General features: G+C 38.4%; 1 protein-coding gene across 11 annotated transcripts in view; it reads left to right on the top strand.

Moving 5' to 3' along the window:
- The window catches only part of PPP1R12B (protein phosphatase 1 regulatory subunit 12B), a 218,258-nt gene that overhangs the window by 152,396 nt on the left and 44,726 nt on the right, over positions 1 to 21,136 (top strand). Inside the window, exon 1 of one of the 11 annotated variants that reach the window (XM_019431729.2) lies at positions 18,484 to 19,275. The exons of the other annotated variants lie outside the window; for them this stretch is intronic. Within the exon in view, the coding sequence (XP_019287274.1) occupies positions 19,174 to 19,275 (102 nt within the window). The 5' untranslated portion in view covers positions 18,484 to 19,173. Of the gene's footprint in view, positions 1 to 18,483; positions 19,276 to 21,136 lie in introns of those variants that run through there. 11 annotated transcript variants of the gene reach the window in all.

The raw sequence follows: 21,136 nt of genomic DNA, 5'->3' as shown, positions 1-21,136 counted from the left end.
CTCCCTCTCTGTTTTTATCTTATTTTTCCTTCCCTTCCCCTGTGTTCATCTGTTTTGGTTCTTAGATTCTACATATGAGTGAAATCATATGATCTTTGTCTTTCTCTGATGTATTTCTCCTTCAGCTGGTTTCTGAAGTTTGTGATGTAGGATACATCCTTTCTTTTCCAACAAAATTCCCATTTTGGTAATGATGGAAGAGCCAAGGAGAAATTTTGAGAAATCCAGACTCTTTTTAGTCCTAACACATTTTCTATGATAATAGCTGTGTCTGGCCCAGTACTATTAAAATGTAAATTTGAGTTTTACCAAAAGGGCCAACAGACATGGGTACAGAATCAAAGTAACAATCCTTAAGATTTAGAGAAGAAACCCCCATACCTGGGTTGTCATCAAGGTAAGTGTCAATCATCAGAGCAATTTGTTTAATCGAAGTCTCAAGCAATAGTTCATTCAAGTTATAGATGAAAACTCCACAAAAACCTGCATGATCAAAAAATATTTCTCACATTGCAAGTAATCCACACTTTCTTATTTTATTTTTGTGTGCAGTGAGGGTTACTAGATTTGGCAAATGAAAGTACAGGACACTCAGTTAAATTTGAATTTCAAATTACAAATACTAATTTTTAGTGTATGTCCCATGCAGTACTTGAGACACACATTTATACCAGAAACATTTCTTCTTTATGTAAAATTCAGATTTAATTGGGCATCCTGTAGTTAATCTGTCACTCCTCAGTACGGTAAATAATATACCATCGCAGGCATAGGAGAAGGAATTTTATTTCCTCAATATACATTGTAAGTGGTACGTCTTGTCCCCAGGCAGTGAAGTCAGCTAAGATGCAAAGGGGAAACGTCTATCAAAATGTGTTCTCAGTGAATTGTATAGATGTGTCAACTGTTCCTTTTTGAGACTCACTCAATTCCATTTTGTAGGGAGAGTTGGGGAAAGGAGAGGACATTATACATATTAGATATTAGTAAAATTTTCTTTTTTAAATCCCTCATATTAATAGCAATATAAAAACCATAATTTAAAAAGTAGACTCATTTTCTTCAGGAGCGTGAGATTGTAAAGGAAGAACAGAGACAAGGGAAGAAAAGAGGGGCACCTGGGTGGCTCAGTTGGTAAAGCGTCCAACTTTGGCTCAGGTCATGATCTCATGGTTTGTGAGTTCAAACCTCACATGGGGCTCTCTGCTGTCAGCGTAGAGCCTGCTTCAGATCCTCTGCCCCCACCCCCTGCTTCTCTGCCCCTCCCCAACATATGTTCCCTCTCAAAAATAAATAACAATTTTTAAAAGGGAAAAAGTAAAAAAATAAAGACAAGATAAATTGATTTTGTAAAGAAAAAAAGTAATGGGTAAATATTTTTTTTAAAGATTTTTAAAAATACACAATAATACTTAAGAAAGAAAGTCTCTTTGGGCCAATAGTGAGACAAAAGTCACTCTGGTAAGGGAGCTATAAATGGATATAGGCAATTGGGTCAGGGTTTTTTTGCAAGGATTCTGCCTACTGAGAGCATGAATCCAGGAGCCAGGAACCCACAATGCTATCCTCAGATGGGGGCTGGGTTAGTTCAGCTCATCCCAGGAGCATCACAGAAATACACTGCTTGTGCCTGACCAGAAATAAGGAGGAGCAGCCAGAGGCAGCAAGCAAGCACGAACAAGGACTCACTCAACATAGAACCCAGAGCTGTCAATTTAAGATCTGGTTTAAGACCAGCATCTTATCAGGCCTAAGCTGAGGCAACTTAAAACTACCCTATAGAGACAGGTACTTGTATTTTAAAACAATCCTAAAAATTGAGAACTCAAAACATTACAAAGAATTCAGAAAATTTAGGACCACAAAAAACAGAGAATTTATACCTGAGAAAAAAGATAATAGAGCAATCTAAAGAGGGTTTTAAAATAAGTTAAAATTCTCTAGGGTGCCTGGGTGGCTCAGTCTGTTAAGTATCCAACTCTTGGTTTCCACTCAGGTCATTATTTCACAGTTCCTGGGATCAAACCCACGGGATTCTCCCCCACCCCCATTCTCTGCCCCTCCCCCACTTGCACACGCACTTGCACTCTTTCTCTGTCTGAAAATAATTTTTAAAATAAAATTTTTAAAATAAAATAAGTTAAAATTCTCAACATACAAAAGAAGTTAGATCCCATAAAACAAGAATAACAGGTAATGAAACAAGAACAGAAAGATGTGAAAAAGAACCACGTAGAAGTTTTGGAAGTGAAAAATGTAATATTGAAATGAAAAAAAATACTACAGTATTGAATAACAGAAGAGATAGACTGTGCAACATACTGTTACAGCTTAAGAGAAAAATTAGTAAACTGGAAAATAAGATGGAGAAAATCTTTCAGAATGCATTGTAGAGATGGAGGTAGGAAACATGAAAGAGAATTAAGATGGGGAAGATAGCTTGAGGAACTCGAGCACACATCTGCCAGGAGGCACAAAGGAGCAGAGAGAAAGAGAGAGAGAGAGAATGAAAAAGAGGCAATAATAATAATAATGACGAGTGCAGTTGAGTATTAATCCATGAAGGCAGGAGTCCTCAGAATAGAAAAACCTCACCTGTAAAGCACGATAAATAAACCAATAATTAATAATAATTTCCATAATGAAATTGTAAGATGTTAATGATATAGAGAAAATTTTTAAATGCTAAGAAAAGATATAGGTAATGTATCTACAGAATAGTAGTCAAATTGGCGTTAGGCTCTGGCAACAGTAGGTACCAGAAAACAGTATCTTCAAAGTGCTGTGGAACAACAGTTATGAACCTACAGTTCATGCAGTGATTTCCATATGCAAGAGCAAAATAAAGGCATTTGCAGATACACAGGGCTAACTTCTAAACACCCAAACTCTCACTAATGAAAGAACCAAAGGATATTCTTCAGCAAAAAAAAAAGCACATGCAGAAAGCAGTGGAATACTAGAAACAAAAAGTATTAAAATAGGGTAATAAAGCTAATTTTTTTCTTTTACATGTAAAAAAGATGGATCTAAAATTCTAGCAACCACAATGTGTTAAAGATAGAAAAGTATGCAAAGTCCCTTGTTTTGAGTAGAGAGGAATCTGATTAACTTTATAGACTTTTAAAGGAAAAATATATTTACGTATATTAAATGTAGGAATAACCACTAAAGTAATAGAAGTATATAAATAGAAGGTACAACTCCTGAATCAGTAGTGGAAATAAAGATAACTTTTTAAAAAGTTAAGTGAGGGGCGCCTGGGTGGCTCAGTCGGTTGGGCGGCCGACTTCGGCTCGGGTCGTGATCTCGCAGTCCGTGAGTTCGAGCCCTGCGTTGGGCTCTGTGCTGACAGCTCAGAGCCTAGAGCCTGTTTCGGATTCTGTGTCTCCCTCTCTCTGACCCTCCCCCATTCATGCTGTGTCTCTCTCTGTCTCAAAAATAAATAAACATTGAAAAAAAATAGTTTATTTCTAAAAAAAAAAAAAAAAGTTAAGTGTATTTAATTACTTATTTAAGTAGTCTCTACACCCAACATGGGGCTTGAACTCATGACCCTGAGATTAAGAGTTGCATGCTCTTCCAACTGCACCAGCCAGGCACCCCTGGAAAAAATAGGTAATTTTTAAAATTTATTTACTCAATTCAATAGAAGGCAGGAAAAGAGATAAAAAGAAGCAAAGGGAAAACAGAGTAAATAGGAAATATAAAATATGTAAGTAATCATAATGAATATAAATTCATCTGCAAAGCCAGAGAGACACAGATTATTCTACTTACTATATGTGGTCTTCAAAATGACACTGAAGGAGGTAAAAACATATGGGGAAAATTGCATGCAAATACCCAGGAAAAAACTGATATGGCAACATTAATTTCCATCAAAAGGTAATTTCAAGAAAAATCATCAAATTATAGGAAGGAAGATATTTCTTACTTGTAAGGAAGGAACAATCCACAAAGAAGATATAAAATAATGGACTACAGATACTGAAAATATAGGTTCAAAATTTATAAACCAAAAGCTGACAGAATAGCATGGAAATGGTATATCGACATTCAGAGTTGCAGATTTTAACATACCTGTCTCAGAAACTAATGTCAAACAGGCAAAAAATACATAAGGACATAAAGGATTTGAAGAACATAATTAACCAGCTTGATCCAATAGATATAAAGTACATACGGAATGTGTACACCATGGGGATCCCATTAAATTTAAAATCAACATTCACTCATTTATTCACCAAATATTTATGGAATGCCTGATATTTGCCATACATTGCCCTAGGCACTTGGAATACATTGGTCAACAAGATAAACAAAGATCCTGGCCTCATGAAGCTTAACATTCTAGTAGGGAGTAGGAAGAGGGGGCAGGCAGTGAACAACAAACATAATAAAGTATATAACAAGTTAGACACTGATAGATGCAGTTTGAAATGAAAAGAGTGAGATAAGGAGGATTGCTGGAAAGGATCCTGGTTGTAGTATCAAGTAGGTTGTCTGAATCACCCTTGTTGACAGACTGAGATTTGAACAAAGATTTAAAGAAGCTGAAGGAGTCACGAAGATATCTGGAGGAAGAGTGTTCCAGGCAGAGGAAACAGCTAGATCAAAGGCCATAGGGTGGGAAAGTACTGGCACATATAAGAAGTCATAGAGAAGAATAGTAGGAAAGAGAATCAGATCGTGTGGGTATAGGGTACTGTAAGCCTTTGTCTTTTACTCTGAGGAAAATGAAGAACCATTGCAGGATTTTGAGTAGAGTGACATGATCTGACTTAAATTTTAAAAGAAACAAAACAGATGAACATAGGGGAAGGGAAGGAAAAATAAGATAAAAACAGAGGTGGGGTACACCTCGTAGCTCAGTCAGTTAAGCATTCAACTTCAGCTCAGGTCATGATCTCATGGTTCGTGGGTTCAATCCACATGTAAGGCTCCACATTGGCAGTGCAGAGCCTGCTTGAGATTTTCTCTCCTTCTGCCTCTCTGCCCCTCCCCTACTTGTGTGCACTCACGCACACCTGCTAGCACTCTATCTCCTCTCACTCCCAAAATAAATTTTAAAAAATTTATAATAAAAAACAGAGAGAGGCAAACCATAAGAAATGCTGAAATACAGAGAACAAACTGAGGGTTGCGGGAGGGGAGTTGGGGGGAGTGGGCTAAATAGGTGATGGGCATTAAGGAGGTCACTTGTTGGGATGAGTACTGGGTGTTATAGGTAAGTGATGAATCACTAAATTTATAGAATTTAAAAATATATAATATATAAGTATATAAATATATACATATATAAAAATATTTATATATACATATATAGTATATACTAGATATATACTATAGTATCTACTATATATATACTATACTATATATAGTGTGTGTGTATATATGTGTGTGTGTGTGTGTGTGTGTGTGTGTGTGTGTGTGTGTGTGTGTGTATAAAGAATCATTGTAGCTGCTGCATTGAGATTTGACTTGAGACAAGTTTATGAGCTGGGGAACTATTAAAGTAATCCAGGCAAGAGATAATGGGAGCTTGGATCATGTGGGAGTGGTGGAGGTTCTGAGAGTTGATAAGATTCTGAATATGTGAGATGTGAGGGAAAGATGACTCCAAAGTCTATTGGTCTGAGCAATTGGAAAGATACAGTTGCTATCAATTGATATGGGGCAGTCTGCAGATGACGAAGGTTGGGGAGGAAAATCAGGAATCCAGTTTTAGGTATGTTAAGTTTAAGATATCTATTAGATATCCAACTGGAAAGATTGACAGACCTTTTGCATCTTCTTTGCATCTTTGGAGCATTTAGATGGTATTTAAAGCCATAAGACTATATGACATAGTGGAAAGCCATAAGACTATATGACATGGAGGGAAGACAATATAGAAAGAGAAGAGGACCAAGAACTAGAACAATAAAGATATTTGCCTAATTAAAATGCATTAAAGACCTAAATGTGAGATCTGAAACCATAAAAGTCCTAGAAGAGATTGCAGGCAGTAATTTCTCTGACATTGGCCATAATAGCATTTTCCTAGCTATGTCTCCTAAGGCAGAGGAAACAAAGGTAAAAATAAACAATTGGGACTACATCAAAATAAAATGCTTTTTGCACAGCAAAGGAAACCATCAAACCAAACAAAAAGACAACCTACTGAATGGGAGAAGATGTTTGCAAATGATATATCCAATAAGGGCTTAATACCCAAAATATGTAAAGAAGTTACACAACCCAACACCAAAAGAAACAATCAGGTTAAAAAATGGGCAGAGGAGGGGCGCCTGAGTGGCTCAGTTGGTTAAGCATCTGACTCTAGATTTTGGCTCAGGTCATGATCTCACGGTTTGTGGGTTCAAGCCCCACATTGGGCTCCACATTGACAGCATGGAGCCTGCTTGGTATTCTCTCTCTCCCTCTCTCTGTCCTTGCTCTTTCTCTCTCTTTCTCTCTCTGTCAAAAATATATAAAATAAACTTTTAAAAATTATTTTAGAAAGGGGGGCTGGGCACCTGGGTGGCTCAGTTGGTGGAGCGTCTGACTTTGGCTTGGGTCATGATCTCGCAGTTTGCAGGTTTGAGCTCCACATCCGGCCAACTGCTGTCATTACAGAGCCTGTTTTGGATCCTCTGTCCCCCTCTCCGTGCCCTCCCCCACCCCACTCATGCTCTTTCTCTCAAAAAATAAACATTAAAAAAAATTTTTTTTAACAAAAAATTGGCAGAGGACCTGAATAGACATTTTTCTAAAGAAGACATACAGATAGCCAACAGACAAAGAAAAGATGTTCAGCATTACTAATCATCAAGGAAATGCAAATCAAAACCACAATATCACCTTATACCTGTTAGAATAGCTGAAATCAAAAACCCACGAAATAACAAGTGTTGGCAAGGATATAGAGAAAAAGGAGCCCTCATACACTGTTGATGGGAATGTCAGTTGGTATAGCCACTGTGGAAAACGGTATGGAAGTTACTCAAAAAATTAAAAATAAAATATATGATTCAACAATTCTACTATTGGGGTACTTAACCAAAGAAAACAAAAACATTAATTTGAAAAGATGCATGCACTCCTATGTTCATTGCAGCATTATTTACAATAGCCAAGGAAAGTATGGAAGCAGCCTAAGTGTCCATCAATAGATGAACAGATAAGGAAGATATGGGGTATATGTGTGTGTGTATGTATATGTATATATACACGATGGAATATTATGCAGCCATGAAATAGATGAGATTGCGCCATTTGGAACAACATGGATGGACCTAGAGAATATTATGCTAAGTAAAATAAGTCAGACTGAAAAGAAAGACAAATACCATACGATTTCACTCATAAGTGGAATATAAAAAATAAAAGCCAACAACAAATGAGTAAGAAAACAAAAACCAGAATCAGATCTGTAAGTACTAGGAACAAACTGATGGTTGCCAGAGGGGAGAGTGTTGGAAGATACAAGCTTCCAGTTATGGAAGGAATATATCATGGGAATAAAAGGCACAGGATAAGGAATATAGTCAATGATATTGTAATAGTGATGTATCGGGATAGATGGTAGCTACACTTGAGATGAACATAGCATAATGTGTAAACCTAACAAATCGTTATGTTGTACGCATGAAACTGTTGTAACATTGGGTATCAATTATACTCAGAACATTTAAAAATTAACAAAAAAAGGACATTCAACTAATTATACCTAGGTGGTGCAAGTTTCACTGATTGGAACACCAGACTTTGTGATCATCCTTCTGAGTGGTTAAAAACAGATACGCTTTGCTCTTGGAGTTTTGATTCCAGTTTTCATGACACTGTTGTATATTGCCACTCAGTCTGTATTAGGACCAGTGGTATGTATTTGTAAGATAGCTAGGTCACCAATAGTCTGTGGTATGGAAGAGGTATTTTATTTGTTGTTTTGTTTGTTTAAATATGTGCTAACTAAACATATAGAGACTGTGAACTTAACTCCAATAACACATTATTAGCACCACCCAAATTAACTAACCAGATAGTAACATTACATGCAGAATCGTGCAAACTGATTAGAACAGAGCCCAGGGCACTCAAATATTAGTTCTTATATGCCCTTTGTGCCAAAACAAACAATATGTATGTGGTTCGATGTATGCCAGTCAGTCAGTCATCATGGAGCTTAGTTCTTTCCCAAATTGCATACTAAGCAGCAGACTCCCGGAATCTAATTAATTTGATCCCCACATTGGTCCTGTTTGCCACAAACATTGCCATGCTTCATGGGCCTCACAAGTTGTGTTTCTTAGAGAAATGCATATGTAGCTCTTACACTCTGCAACAGTGTTTGCCTCGGCATAATTGTATTTGTGTGTAATTACACTGGCATTGCAATGTGGGAATGACAGGGTTGACAGGACTATTAACTTGCGTACCCTGGGAGTTGTTTCCCCCCTCCCCCCATGGCTGACTGAAGGAGCTGTGTTTCTGGTTAGATTCTACTGTGGGAGTTTGAAATGGACTTCTTATTAAATAGCACATAGACTGTTCTTTACCTGGGCAGTAAATTAACTGGAATTAACTGGACAAAAAATAGTACTCTCCCTGTGATATATTTTATCTTTCAACTTTTTCTCTGTAATGAATGGCTTTTTTTTTTTTTTTAAATCTCTTGTATCTTAGGCCCAGGGAGAAACTTTTATGTCATCTTCAGAGTTATAGCTGTTCTGTTTAGCCTGCACGAAAGCTTAAACTTCCTTTGGCAGAACTCTAGTGAAGGGGCAAACTTATGTCCAGTGGAAATGAGAGAGGCAGAAAAAGGAAAAATTTAGATGTTGAGAGGATTCAGTTGGCACAGAAGAAAATAATTTGAGCAAAAGAGAAATGAGAGCATTAAAAACTAAACCTAGCAGTGCAATGGCGTCTTCCATTTTCAACTATCTTGAAGTATTTTTAACTGAGAGCATGGACATAAAGCATATATAGATGGTATATAGACAACTCCTAAAGCATATGGACAAACATTTACACTGTATTTGTCAACAGCATCTGCAAAGCAGAAAGGGTGTATGCCAGTTCATCGTAGACTAGGAATGTTCGTTTATGTACTTTTCTGGGACTTGTACTATTATTATAAGAAAATTAGATGTTGTGGCACCTGGGTTGCTCAGTTGATTAAGCATCCAACTCCTGGTTTCAGCTCTGGTCATGATCTCATGGGTTGGTGAGTTCAAGCCCTGCATCAGGCTCCAGGCTGACAGTGCAGTGCCTGCTTGGGATTCTCTCTACCTCCCTCTCTTCCCCTCCCCTGCTCATGCATGCCCTCTCTCTCTCTCTCTCTCTCTCTATCCTCCTCCTCCTCCTCTCTTCCTTTCTCTCAAAATAAGTAAACTTTTTAAAAAATAAGAAAATTAAGTGTTGAATTTGTAACTACATTTTTAATGCTAAGGAAGGAGGGTTCTCAGTAAACTTAGATGAATGGAGTAGACTTTATTTCTGAACCAACTATAAATTCACAATTAGGAAAAGTAGCTGAAGAATTAAAACTTCTACATGATCCATACATAGATGCTTTTCTTAGTACAGTAATGGCCTTCTTCCTTAAAACTCTGCCAACTACAAGTAATGGGAAATATTTTTCCTTTTCTTACCACCCGATGGAGCATTCAGCCAAATTTATAGGCTTTAAAGAAAATTACCAAAATATTAAAAAGTAACTAAATCAGGCTGATGATAGTTAAAACACTTGAACTTAAAGTAGACTTTCTGAACCTTTATGTTTATAATTTATTTTTATAGGCTTCTACTACTCACGGCTTATGATGGTTCTCTGATTTTATACCTTTAAGTATAGGTTTCACTATCAAGAAGCTCACTGTTCCTAAATACTGAGCCTACGTTTTAGACATGCCACCAGATGGTAGTGTTTTGCCTGACACACAGATTACAAGCACGACATAAATATCAAACATATCTTTATGCACTAAACAAATGTATTTTAAAGGATACTCTAAAATATAATTAAGTATTTTATAGTATTATAAAACTATGGTAGTATTCAACATCTTTCTCCTTGACTTTTTAAAGCAACCTTATTGAGATAAACAACTTTTTTAAACAACTCTTTCCTGAACATCTATAGTTGTAGTAAGTTCTAACAAAAGTTTTAGATAAGTCATACTCTTATAAGCTACTTATTCGGTGTTTAACCAGCCATGTAACCTATAAAGCTTTTTGGGCTACTTCTAAGCTAATCAAAAAGATGTAATTTGCTCTGTTAGTGCTCTTGATCATTTGCAGCATTTTTTCTCATCAGAGCCCTGTGAGCATTTTAGCAGAATAATTACTTCTTCATCATAATGATGACACTCTGTCTAGAGTGTTGTAGGACATTCATTGTCCCTGATCCTGGCTTGCTAAATGCTGATAGCACCCTCCAGTCTTTGTGAGAACCATCGTGCCTGAAAATGGCACTGTCTCTTTCCCTCACCCCTAAGCAACCCACCAGAGTTTTCAGTGAATGTGTTTTGTTGGTCTGATTTTTTAGCTTTTATTGCTTTTTCATAAAGAACACATGTCAGAAGCCCTCTATTAAGTGGAAAGAATTGCATGGCTTCTTTCTGCTCTTTATTTCCGTATATTGGAATAAGGCTGATACTTCACTCTAGAGTGATTCATTTCAAAGGAGAAGTTGAGGGTAAGAGACTCATTTTGTGGTAAAATCCCTAGTATTTCTACCTCACTCAGAATCATCTACACAGGAGAAATCATTAAACATGAGTTCACATCATTGATCTTCCCTACCCCCCAAGAAGGGGGAAGATTTTCATAACACATAAATTAAAAATGAGGATTAAGATGGAAAAATGGAAGGACAAAAGAGTCACGTGACAAAGAACTTCCTGTTCTCTTCAGAACTTCTCACATACGCCCTTTATCCCTCAAATAATGCGTGTGGCTCCTCTAGGTGCCCAGTAATAAAAACCACAGTATAAATACATGGAATGGTAAATGCAGCTCTTCTGCACTCTGTTCTTCAGACTTGGCTGTGAGCTATTGGTGGTCTCCTTTAAAAGCACCTTATTTGTTCAGTATGAAATTAGAGATTACTTAAGAACATATGGAAGAGTATGGCTCAACTGGGTTTTTTGTTTGTTTTTTGTGCTTATAATTCTTTTTTCTTTAATTGAAGTACAGTTGGCTTACCGTGTTATGTGGGTTTCAAGTGTGCGGCATAGTGGCTTGACAATTGTGTACATTATGCTGTGCTCACCACAGGAAGTATGGTCCCCACCGATCACCACACAAGGTTAATACGGCATTATTGACTGTGTTCCCTCGACTGTACTTTTCATCTCTGTGATTTAGTTTATAACTGGAAGTTTGTGCCTCTTAACCTCCCTCACCTGTTTTGCCTATCCCTCTACCACCCTCTCTCCTGGCAACCACCAGCTTGTTCTCTGTGTTTATGAATCTGTTTCTGTTTTATTTTATTTTATTTTATTTTATTTTATTTTATTTTATTTTATTTTACTTTACTTTATTTTATTTTATTTTATTTTATTTTATTTTATTATGCTTATTTTTGAGAAAGAGTGCTAACAGAAGAGGAACACAGAAAGAGGGAGGCAGAGAATCTAAGGCAGGCTCCATGCTATCAGCTCAAAGCCTGAGGTGGGGCTTGAACTCACAAAGCATGAGATCACGACCTGAGCTGAAGTCGGATGCTCAACTGACTGAGACACCCAGGTGCCCTGTTTTGTTTTTTTAGATTCCACATGTAAGTGAAATCGTACGGTATTTCTTTCTCTGACTTAATTCACTTTGCATAGTACCCTCTAGGTCTGTCCATGTTATCACAAATGACAGCAGTTCATTCTTTTTTATGGCTGAGTAATATGCCATTGTATATACATACCCCACTTCTGTATGCATTCATCTCTCTATGGACACTTAGGTTGCCTCCATATCTTGGCTATTGTAAGTAATGCTACAATAAACATAGGGGTGCATATATCTTTTTAAAATAGTGTTTTCATTTTCTTTCCATGAGTTACATCAATGGAATTACTGGATCATATGGCATTTTTGCTTTTAAGTTTTTTGAGGAACCTCCATACTGTTTTCCATAGTGGCTGTACCAATTTACATTCCCACCAACAGTGCACGAGGGTTCCCTTTTCTTCACATTCTTGCCAACACTTGTTATTTCTTGTATTTTTTTATTAAAACATTTCTTTTTTTTTTTTAATTTTTATTTTTTTTTAACGTTTATTTATTTTTGAGACAGAGAGAGACAGAGCATGAACAGGGGAGGGGCAGAGAGAGAGGGAGACACAGAATCTGAAACGGGCTCCAGGCTCTGAGCTGTCAGCACAGAGCCCGACGCGGGGCTCGAACTCATGGACCGTGAGATCATGACCTGAGCCGAAGTCGGCTGCTCAACCGACTGAGCCACCCAGGCGCCCCTCTTGTATTTTTTTATAATAGCCATTCTGACTGGTGTGAGATGATTGTAGTGTTGTTAATTTTAGCAGTAGGGAGCCCTCACTTTGCAGTTATATAAATCTTGAGATATCCTGTAATCTCTTTGAAGACAGTAATCATGTCTTAAAGAATTTTATATAACCCTAATAGTATGTTGCATGGAGTAAGTACTTAATAGGGTTAGATGGATTGATGTAAGAAAAGTGTCAATTGATGATTGAAAATAAAAGTATTTTCTTTGGTACTTATATTCATAAATGGGACTGAAAATGATTGCTCTGTTTCAAACTCTTAGTTCCAAAAGGAGGCACAGGGATCTTAAACTACTTATACTTCTTAATTGTTCATATTTGACTCATTACTTTCTTTCCGAAATCTGAACTAAAATACTGTGTATTGTGACTACTCAGAAGTTTTAAACTAAGCTACCAAAAAATTTGATTTGCAGCAAGCAGCATAAGAATTTTTGAAAGACTAGGTAATGTCTGCCAATTTAACAATCTCCTTTAGGCTTTAAAGACCTTGTGGTTTGGAAGCCATACTTACTTTCCAAGAAGAACTTTCCTATACTTTTGCTGTATCTGATGAAATGGGTGTTGGTAAAGATTCTTTTGGCATTATGCCAAAAATAGAATTTTAGAGATTGCAGTTCTAGATGATTGAGTTTCATGTTTGGGGCCCCATAGAAAAGTCTAGGGCTGAAGTTTCTGGCTACAGTCATACAACATTTACTTATTGACTTACACATCTCATAGTTTGGGCTCGATTCTGACATTCACAAGTGCTAATGGAGAGGGTCTTTTCTGATCTCTTAGCCAGAAGCACTTCAGAACTTTATTCTGTTGTCCTGTTTTCTTTTTTGTAACAAAAGAACTTGAAAAATACAGATAGGGAACATTTGAGATTGGGAAACCACTCTGAGATCATTTTAATTTTAAATGTAACTAATTCCAAGAAATTAGATTTTGCATGACTTGCAGAATGATAATATAAAGCCTCCGGGTTTTACAATCTAATAGAATTATGAGGTTTACTTCTAGAAGTTGTTCATAGTTAATATACCATTTTGCGGGTATATCTACCCCCTTCCACTGCACACCCATTTATATTTGTATGCTCTACCCTCAGAAAGTTTTAAAACTTAGTTTGGCTCAGAGCCAAAGAGCAAATGATGTTCTTTCTAGCTGGCTATTGTTTTACCTGTGCTTTCACATTCTGTCTGACCTTCTATACTCTTAATCCTTGCCCTACTCAAAATCTTTACCAGATGAAATTTTTTTTTTAATTTTTTTTTTTAACATTTATTTACTTTTGAGACAGAGAGAGAGACAGAGCATGAACGGGGGGAGGGCCAGAGAGAGAGGGAGACACAGAATCCAAAGCAGGCTCCAGGCTCCGAGCTGTCAGCACAGAGCCCGATGCGGGGCTTGAACCCACGGAGTGCGAGATCATGACCTGAGCCGAAGTCGGACGCTCAACCGACTGAGCCACCCAGGCGCCCCAAGATGAAGTTTTTAAAGAAATATTTTTAATTACTTTATCTATCCTGGATAAATATCAGGACCCTTTTGCAGGCTACCGGTCTCAGTTGAATAGCAAATACAGCAAGCAGAATAAAATGTTTTTTTTCTGTGAACTTAATACTAATACCATGTTTGACACCCAAAATGTAATATGCTTACAAATTCTGACTACGGTCTCCCCCTTCATGTTGTAATAAACACTGTTGATTGATCTTGAATTATCAGTTTATTGGGGAAAGGGGGGAAACCATATTCTTCAACTAGGGAGAAAGAGTTGGAATTCCAAACATGCTTTTTTGACAGGATAGTCAGGAGTATACTCGTTCCTCTAGTGAAAGCCCTTCAGTGACATTCAAGGACTCTCCAGTCATGCCATAGAACACACAAAGGATTTGCAGGGTGCATTTGAGTAGTCTGAATATTTGGATGGTGAAAGTCTGACAGTCTGACACTAGAGATGCTTCTGGGAATTGTATCAACCATAACAAAATCATTCTGTCTGGTTTTTGTCCACCAGATCCCAAATTTTGCAGAATAAGTAATGACTTTTTATAGCGTTTTCAGATTTTACTGATGAAGCAGTATAATACTGGGTCAAATTTAGTTCAAAGCACCTATCCTTTGCCAGTTTGATAACTCAAGGATGAGATAATTCTCCTCCTGTCATGCCAGAATAGAAACTGTTCTTTCTCTTCTCACCAGCAAAGGACTTGTACTAGCTCTTTGTTCTTGACTTTCAAACTTTTTTGACCATGACCCACAATAAGAAATGCATTTTAGGGGTGCCTGGGTGGCTCATTTGGTTAAGTGTCCGACTTTGGCTTAGGTCATGATCTCGTATTTTGAGAGTTCGAGCCCCACATCAGACTCTCCGTTGTCAGCACAGAGCCTGCTTTGGATCCTCTGTCCCCCTTTCTCTCTCTCTCTCTCTCCCTCTCTCCCTCTCTCCCTGTCTCTGTCTCTCAAAAATAAACAGTTAAAAAAAAAAAGAAATGCATTTTACACTGTGACCCAGTATGCTTATAAACGTATTATGCCTAACTAAAACAACGGTTCCATGGAAGCCTTCCCTTACTCTATTCTGTGTCATGTGCTATCATATTTGCTGTTCTGTTTCACGTTTTATTGATCTGATTGTGAACCACGAAATTGATTCATGGCCATCTATTGAATCTTAGTTCATAGTCATTATGTCTTTAGCCCAAGTGATTGTTTACTGCCACTAATAAACGCAGTTCTTTGGTGAACACCATCTTAATTATATCTGTAATGAAAGACTGTCTTTCAAAAGTTCTCTAGAGTTCAAAGAAGTTATCTCATTTGGCCCATTTCCCACCCTCGTAGTATGAAAGAACGGGGTTGTTTTTTTTTTTAACTTCTTATTTTGAAACAATTTCAAATATTTTAAGAATAGTACAGAGAACTCTGGTATATCCTTCACCCAGAGACCACATTCAGTTTTTACCAGGTTGTCCCAATAATGTTCTTTGTAGCAGAAGGATCCAATACAGGATCACACATTAGACCTGATTCTCATGTCTCTTTAGTCCATCTTTCCTTGCTTTTCATGACCTTGATATTTTTAAGATGACAGGCCTGTCAAGTACGTCCCTCAGTTTGGGCCCAGTGTTTCCTCTTAAGTAGACCCAATTTATGCATTTTCTACCACAATGTTACAGAAGCAGTCCTTTGCTTTTCATTATGCCCTAACAATCTGCCCCACTACTGGTAGTGTTGACCTTTGGCCACTTGAGTAAGATGGTGTCTGCTAGGTTTCTCCATAGTACATCTCCCTTTTCCTCTTTTGTGATTAATAGGCAATACTTTGAGATTATGTAAAATCCAGTTCCTCACCCTGTTTTAACCTACTAGCTTTGGTATCCACTAATGTTCCTTCCTTGGATTGACTTTACATTGGTGTTTGCCAAATGGTGATTTTTTTAAATTTCATTACTCCTTTACATTATTATTAGGTATTCTATTGTAAGGAAGAACTTTCTCTCCTCATTTATTTATATTAATGTGTGTTCACGGACTCCTTTTTTGTTCAGTGGGTTATAACTTTTCACTGTCATTATTTATTTTGATGCTCAGTTTATCTCAAGTTGGCTTTTTAAGCAGGTCTCCATGTCCTTTTGTTATGTTCCCATTATTGTTAAAGTGCTTCCTTATTTTCTGACATAAGAGACCCAGGCTCATTTTCTTTCCCTGCCCCAGCTCTGGAATTAGCCATTTCTCAGGGAGCCGTGTTCCTTTTATTGGAGAGTACATGTGGAAACGATGATCTGGGCACTAGGTGTGTGAAATGCTACTGGAGTGTTGCTCTTCCCCCATCTCGCAGTGGAGAGAGCTAGGAAATACACATATAGATACATTCACTTAGACACACGCGCGCGCACACACACACACACACACACACTTACATCTCTAGTTACTTATGTCGGTATATATTGAAAATCACTGGTTCACACCGATACCTTCAATCCTGCATATCATCACAAGGTTTATTCTAGCTTTACCTTTTTTCTTATTTATACCTTCCTTCTCCAAGATTGAGAAATCTAGGTCCCATTACCCTCAATATGTTTATTTATTGGCTCAACTCCCCTATATAAAGCCAATCTCCTAACTAGACCAGGTTACTGCCTGTCAGCATTGAGAGGATCAAGTGAGATAATGTATGTTAAAACACTTTAAAATATAAGAGAGTTTACCATTGTTAGTACTGCCTAGAATTAGATGTAAGATAGAAGTGAAAAGAGACAGGAATAATAATTGGGAGTAACAGGCTTTTACATTTCCTCTTCAGTTGCCAATGAGAAATGAAATCATTGTATAAACCTACAGAAACATGTCAGGAAACTGATCAGACTTGTTCTTGCCATTTCTTTGAGGAATAATGTAACCTGGTAACTTTCATTCTAGATAGTGAAAAGTATCCCTCCTTAATCCTTCCCTAGACAATCATGCTTGCTGTGGGAATGTTACTATTTAGATTTACATCAATATTTCTTTTCTAGGTGAAGAGATCTAATAGAGAAAAATTCATTCTTATCAGATGAGATTAACTGTATAAGTAGGATCTAAAACGTGAGATTCATAGATCTGAATTCCCAAAATAACTGGCCTTTCAGACACAGTATAATCTGATTTGTGGTGGAATTGATCAGTCTTAAGTTTTTTAGATTGGGAATGAATTAAAGCCTATTTTATTTTATTTTATTTTATTTTATTTTATTTTATTTTAGAGAGAGAGTACATGAGTTGGGGAGAGGGGCAAAGGGAAAGAGAGAGAGAATCCCAAGCAGGCACCATGCCTAGCACTGAGCCCAATGCAGTGCTCACTCCCACCACCCTGGGACCATGACCGAAGCCAAAATCAAGAGTAGGACATTCAACCAACTGAGCCACCCAGGTGCCCAGGTGCTCTTATAAACCCTTGTCAACCTGTATTCCTCAGACCAACCCCCAAATAGCTGATCACTTCCCTTCATTAATTTAACAAAATTTGTCATAAGAATAATGAAGATATCAAGATAATTAGAGGAAAAAAGAGTGGCATGCTAGGAAGATTTGAAGGAAAAAGTATAAATTTCATGTAGGAAAAGGGAGAGCAGGGTAGAGTTTCCAAGAGCCCAGAGAGAAGTGAGTTGTTACTTTGGGGATAAACCCATTGGCTTAGAAAGCATTTGGCCTAGAAATGTTGGATAGGGTAGTGATGACAACAGAGTGCAAAAGATTAAATTTGAGATGTTTCAAGGCCAAATCCAAAAACCTTCAACACCAAGCAAATAAATTCCTTTCTTTTTAACTCTTAATTTTCCCTGTGGGTAACTCAGTCCTGTGGTCTTGCATTTCTGCTACTGTCTCTTTTCTCTCTTCATTTTTGACCCCTTCTTTTCCCTTACCTGTAACCCCTTTCCCATTTGGTCTTCCCTGATTACGGTGTTTCAGAAAACTCTGGTAAGCTGTATACTTAGAGACTCAGCCATGAAAGTCTGCAATATACAGAGAGCTTCCTTTGCAGTGGGCCAAAGTTTCAGTTTGCTGGGCTTCCTTGTGGTGCGGCAGGAACGACAGGTCATTAAAATGGAACACAAAGGGCCTGAAGGTGCTTTGACTGATGTGTCTGTCAGGGCTTTGTTACTTAAGAGATCCAGAAGTTGAAAAGTCCCCATCTGATATTTAGCAAACTGTTCAGAGAAGTCCGCCGTTGAATGTGCTGCTTACTCCAGCCGAAGCTGTGGATACCAGAAGGTTGGTGGGCTTTGCCCCTGAGCATGTCCCCAAAGAGCCTCCCTTTATTCCTAGAAGCTGGCAGGCTTTCTTTTCTTCCTGCAAGTGGCAACCCGAATTCTGAGTTGAAAGTGAATCTTTGCCCTTGGCTCTTCTCCAGCATTCCTCGCTGAGCGAATAGGGATTTGGAATGTCAGAAAATAGAAGAGGGGAGGGGAAAAGATGTGTGTATGACTGTGAGTGTTTATATGTAAAAGCAGCCTCGTCTGGGAGGACTCAGGGAAACTTGACTTCCTCAGACGGCTTCCTTCTCATAAACTCTTGGTTCCTTATTTGTAGTTTTTTGTTTTTGGGGGGTTTTTTTGAGTTGTTTAACCTGAATTTATCACAGCAGTTCTAAACCCCTTCCAGCCCAGTGGAGTCCAGCTAAGGAAAGACGGCATGATTTCCAGAGGATTTCTATTTCTTCCCTCTGGATAAAGCGATGGTAGTTCGTCCCAGGCTCGTCTCCGACAGGATCCAAGGTCATCTTTCCTCTGGGATTTAATCTGGTGTCATCGGGAACCTAGACTCAGGTTTTACTGGGGAGCAAGTCTCAATAAGAAGTGTCCTTTTGGGAGAATCAAGGACTCAATCTAGGCATAAAAGGTGTGGCTCAGCACAGCACCCTCACCGTAAGCTACAAGTCCTGGGCACTTGTGGTTGAAGCTGAACTGAAAATATTGATGGAGCACGCCTCTCAGACTCTGTTTAACTGTGGACTGGCTTAGAGCGCAAGACTATAATTTACAGGGTGGCTTTTATCCTTTATTTAGTTCTATCCAAAGTCTTCTTGCATCAACTAAAAGGAGAGATTCTGTGAGGGTAACCTGCAGGGGCACTTTCTCAGCTTTGTGTGAAGAATCCAGTGGTTGAGTGTCTGTCTACATCCTGAGGAATCATGTCCTCTTTATATACCCGAAGTAAAGAATTCACTCGGAATAGGAAGTCTCAGTCTGATTCTCCCCCAGCATCTCCCTCCCCGACTGCCAAGACGCTCCGAGTAAGCAGTTTTTATTTACGTATGTTCTTAGTTGGGTCAGAGATGGAAAACGTATATGTAACTTGGGGAGTTAGGTTTAGAGCAAAGGCATTTCAGAGCATATGGGAATCAGTAGAGGAGAAAAAAATTGCAAGTAAAGACCCTGTGAGCTTTTCTGCAAGAGGTTGTGGTTCATAATACTTACTGTAGTCTTAAGTAAAAGCAGACTTAAATATGCCAGACCACGGTTTCTGTATTTTAGCTTTTAACTGTCAGTTGTAAGCTGCCTAACAGTACGATTTTAGAGTCCTTGTCACTATATCCTACAGGCGTTTCTTAATTTCTGTGGCTGTTTTTAATTGCTGCGTTTCCTGTTTGGTTTTTTGTGTGGGTCAAATACTACGTTTCCAGAGATAAAGCTCCCAAGTGGCCATGAAACTATAGATGTTAAACTTCAGTTATGGGCAAGTTCCTCATGAACATTTGTGTAGGTGTGTATATGAGAGAGTGTATACCTTTGCCTATTTTGTGTGTCCACTGAGTGATAAAGAGAGAGAAAAAAACACTTGGAGTCTTTACTTCTCAGTCACCCTCAGGAAACTTTGTGCTTCTAAAGTTCTAAATGACTCCTGGCTATTGACAACCAGCTGTGTGGAAGTGTTTGTAATACCCCAGGCAGATCCATCTGAGATTTTTTTTTTCCTCCTCTAGTGAATGTTTCTGTACAAGTGATTTACATCTGATTCAGTGTCTTCCCCTGTAGGAAACTCACAAAAGCAAGGAGTGCTACCAATAGCAAGTGATGAGAACCCTGATGGGCATATTAGGTAGCGGGCAAGGTAGAGCTCCTTCTTAGGGAACAAGGTTGTGCTGTAGTATATGTACAGAGTAAGTAGTACGATGGTCATAGCTTCCTTATTTGGGGAGCTGTGGGGAAAAAATCTGCAAGAAACCTGAATTGACTATTGTGTTTCTTTTATTTTATATTCATTTTCAATGTCTTTCTCATGGGGCAAATTACCATGGAGTAGAATTTGGTACGTGGGACGTTGGTCTCGGACATCAGCTAGGGATATTCAGCGTTTTGTTAAAAAGCTATTTCATTCATAAGTTCTTGTTGTGAGTGGACTAGGAGGCTCCAGTGCCACCATCGCTGAGTTCGGGGACAGTTTCTTCAACGCGTAGGATGGCGTGCCTTTCTTTTCGAAGAAGCCACAGAATGCTTCCTCCTCGGCAGCTGTTGGGTACTTTTTGGTGGCTACCAAATGAGGTCCACAAAATGGAGCGCTTTTACTTCAGTTAGTGTTTCCCTTTGTTCCCCTCCCTCTTACCCAATCAGCAATACCTTTTGGTGTAAAGAGCCCATTGTTAGCACTTCTCACCACTGTAACCAGCGTTCCCAGGGCAGTGCACGAGATGGCTCGCGAACATTCAACAAAATCTGTCTGGTGACACCCCTCCCCTTTTTTCCCTGTTTGAGTGCATTTCTTCTTTACAGTTAAATAGTGTTTTCTTCTTGTCTCGGTCCTGAGAGCTGCCATCCACCCTTTCCACCCTCCTTCCACCATCCCCCCCATCCCTGACTTTTTAGACAGAGGTCACAGTGGGAGAGAAATTGAAAATTTGGATTACAGGAAACCAAAATGTGAATGGCCTTAATAAGAGACTACTTCCCAATTGTAGTGGTCAGCGGCTGTGGATTCCCATAATAGCATCTGCTTACTGTAACCAGCTTCCAGGTCCACATGGCCTGAGGCTGTACTATAGAGAGTGTTGGTTTTCGTATATCATTCATGTGCCATTACGCTGCTGGTGTCTTTACTGTCTGAGAGAGTGAAAGGTATGTGAGACTAATTTGGAGGCTGTTGACACTCTGAACGGG

Source organism: Panthera pardus, unplaced genomic scaffold (genome assembly GCF_024362965.1).
Source record: "Panthera pardus isolate Hobbes unplaced genomic scaffold, ASM2436296v1 HiC_scaffold_21, whole genome shotgun sequence".
NCBI lineage: Eukaryota > Metazoa > Chordata > Mammalia > Carnivora > Felidae > Panthera > Panthera pardus.
This window is presented reverse-complemented; position numbering and strand designations above follow the sequence as displayed.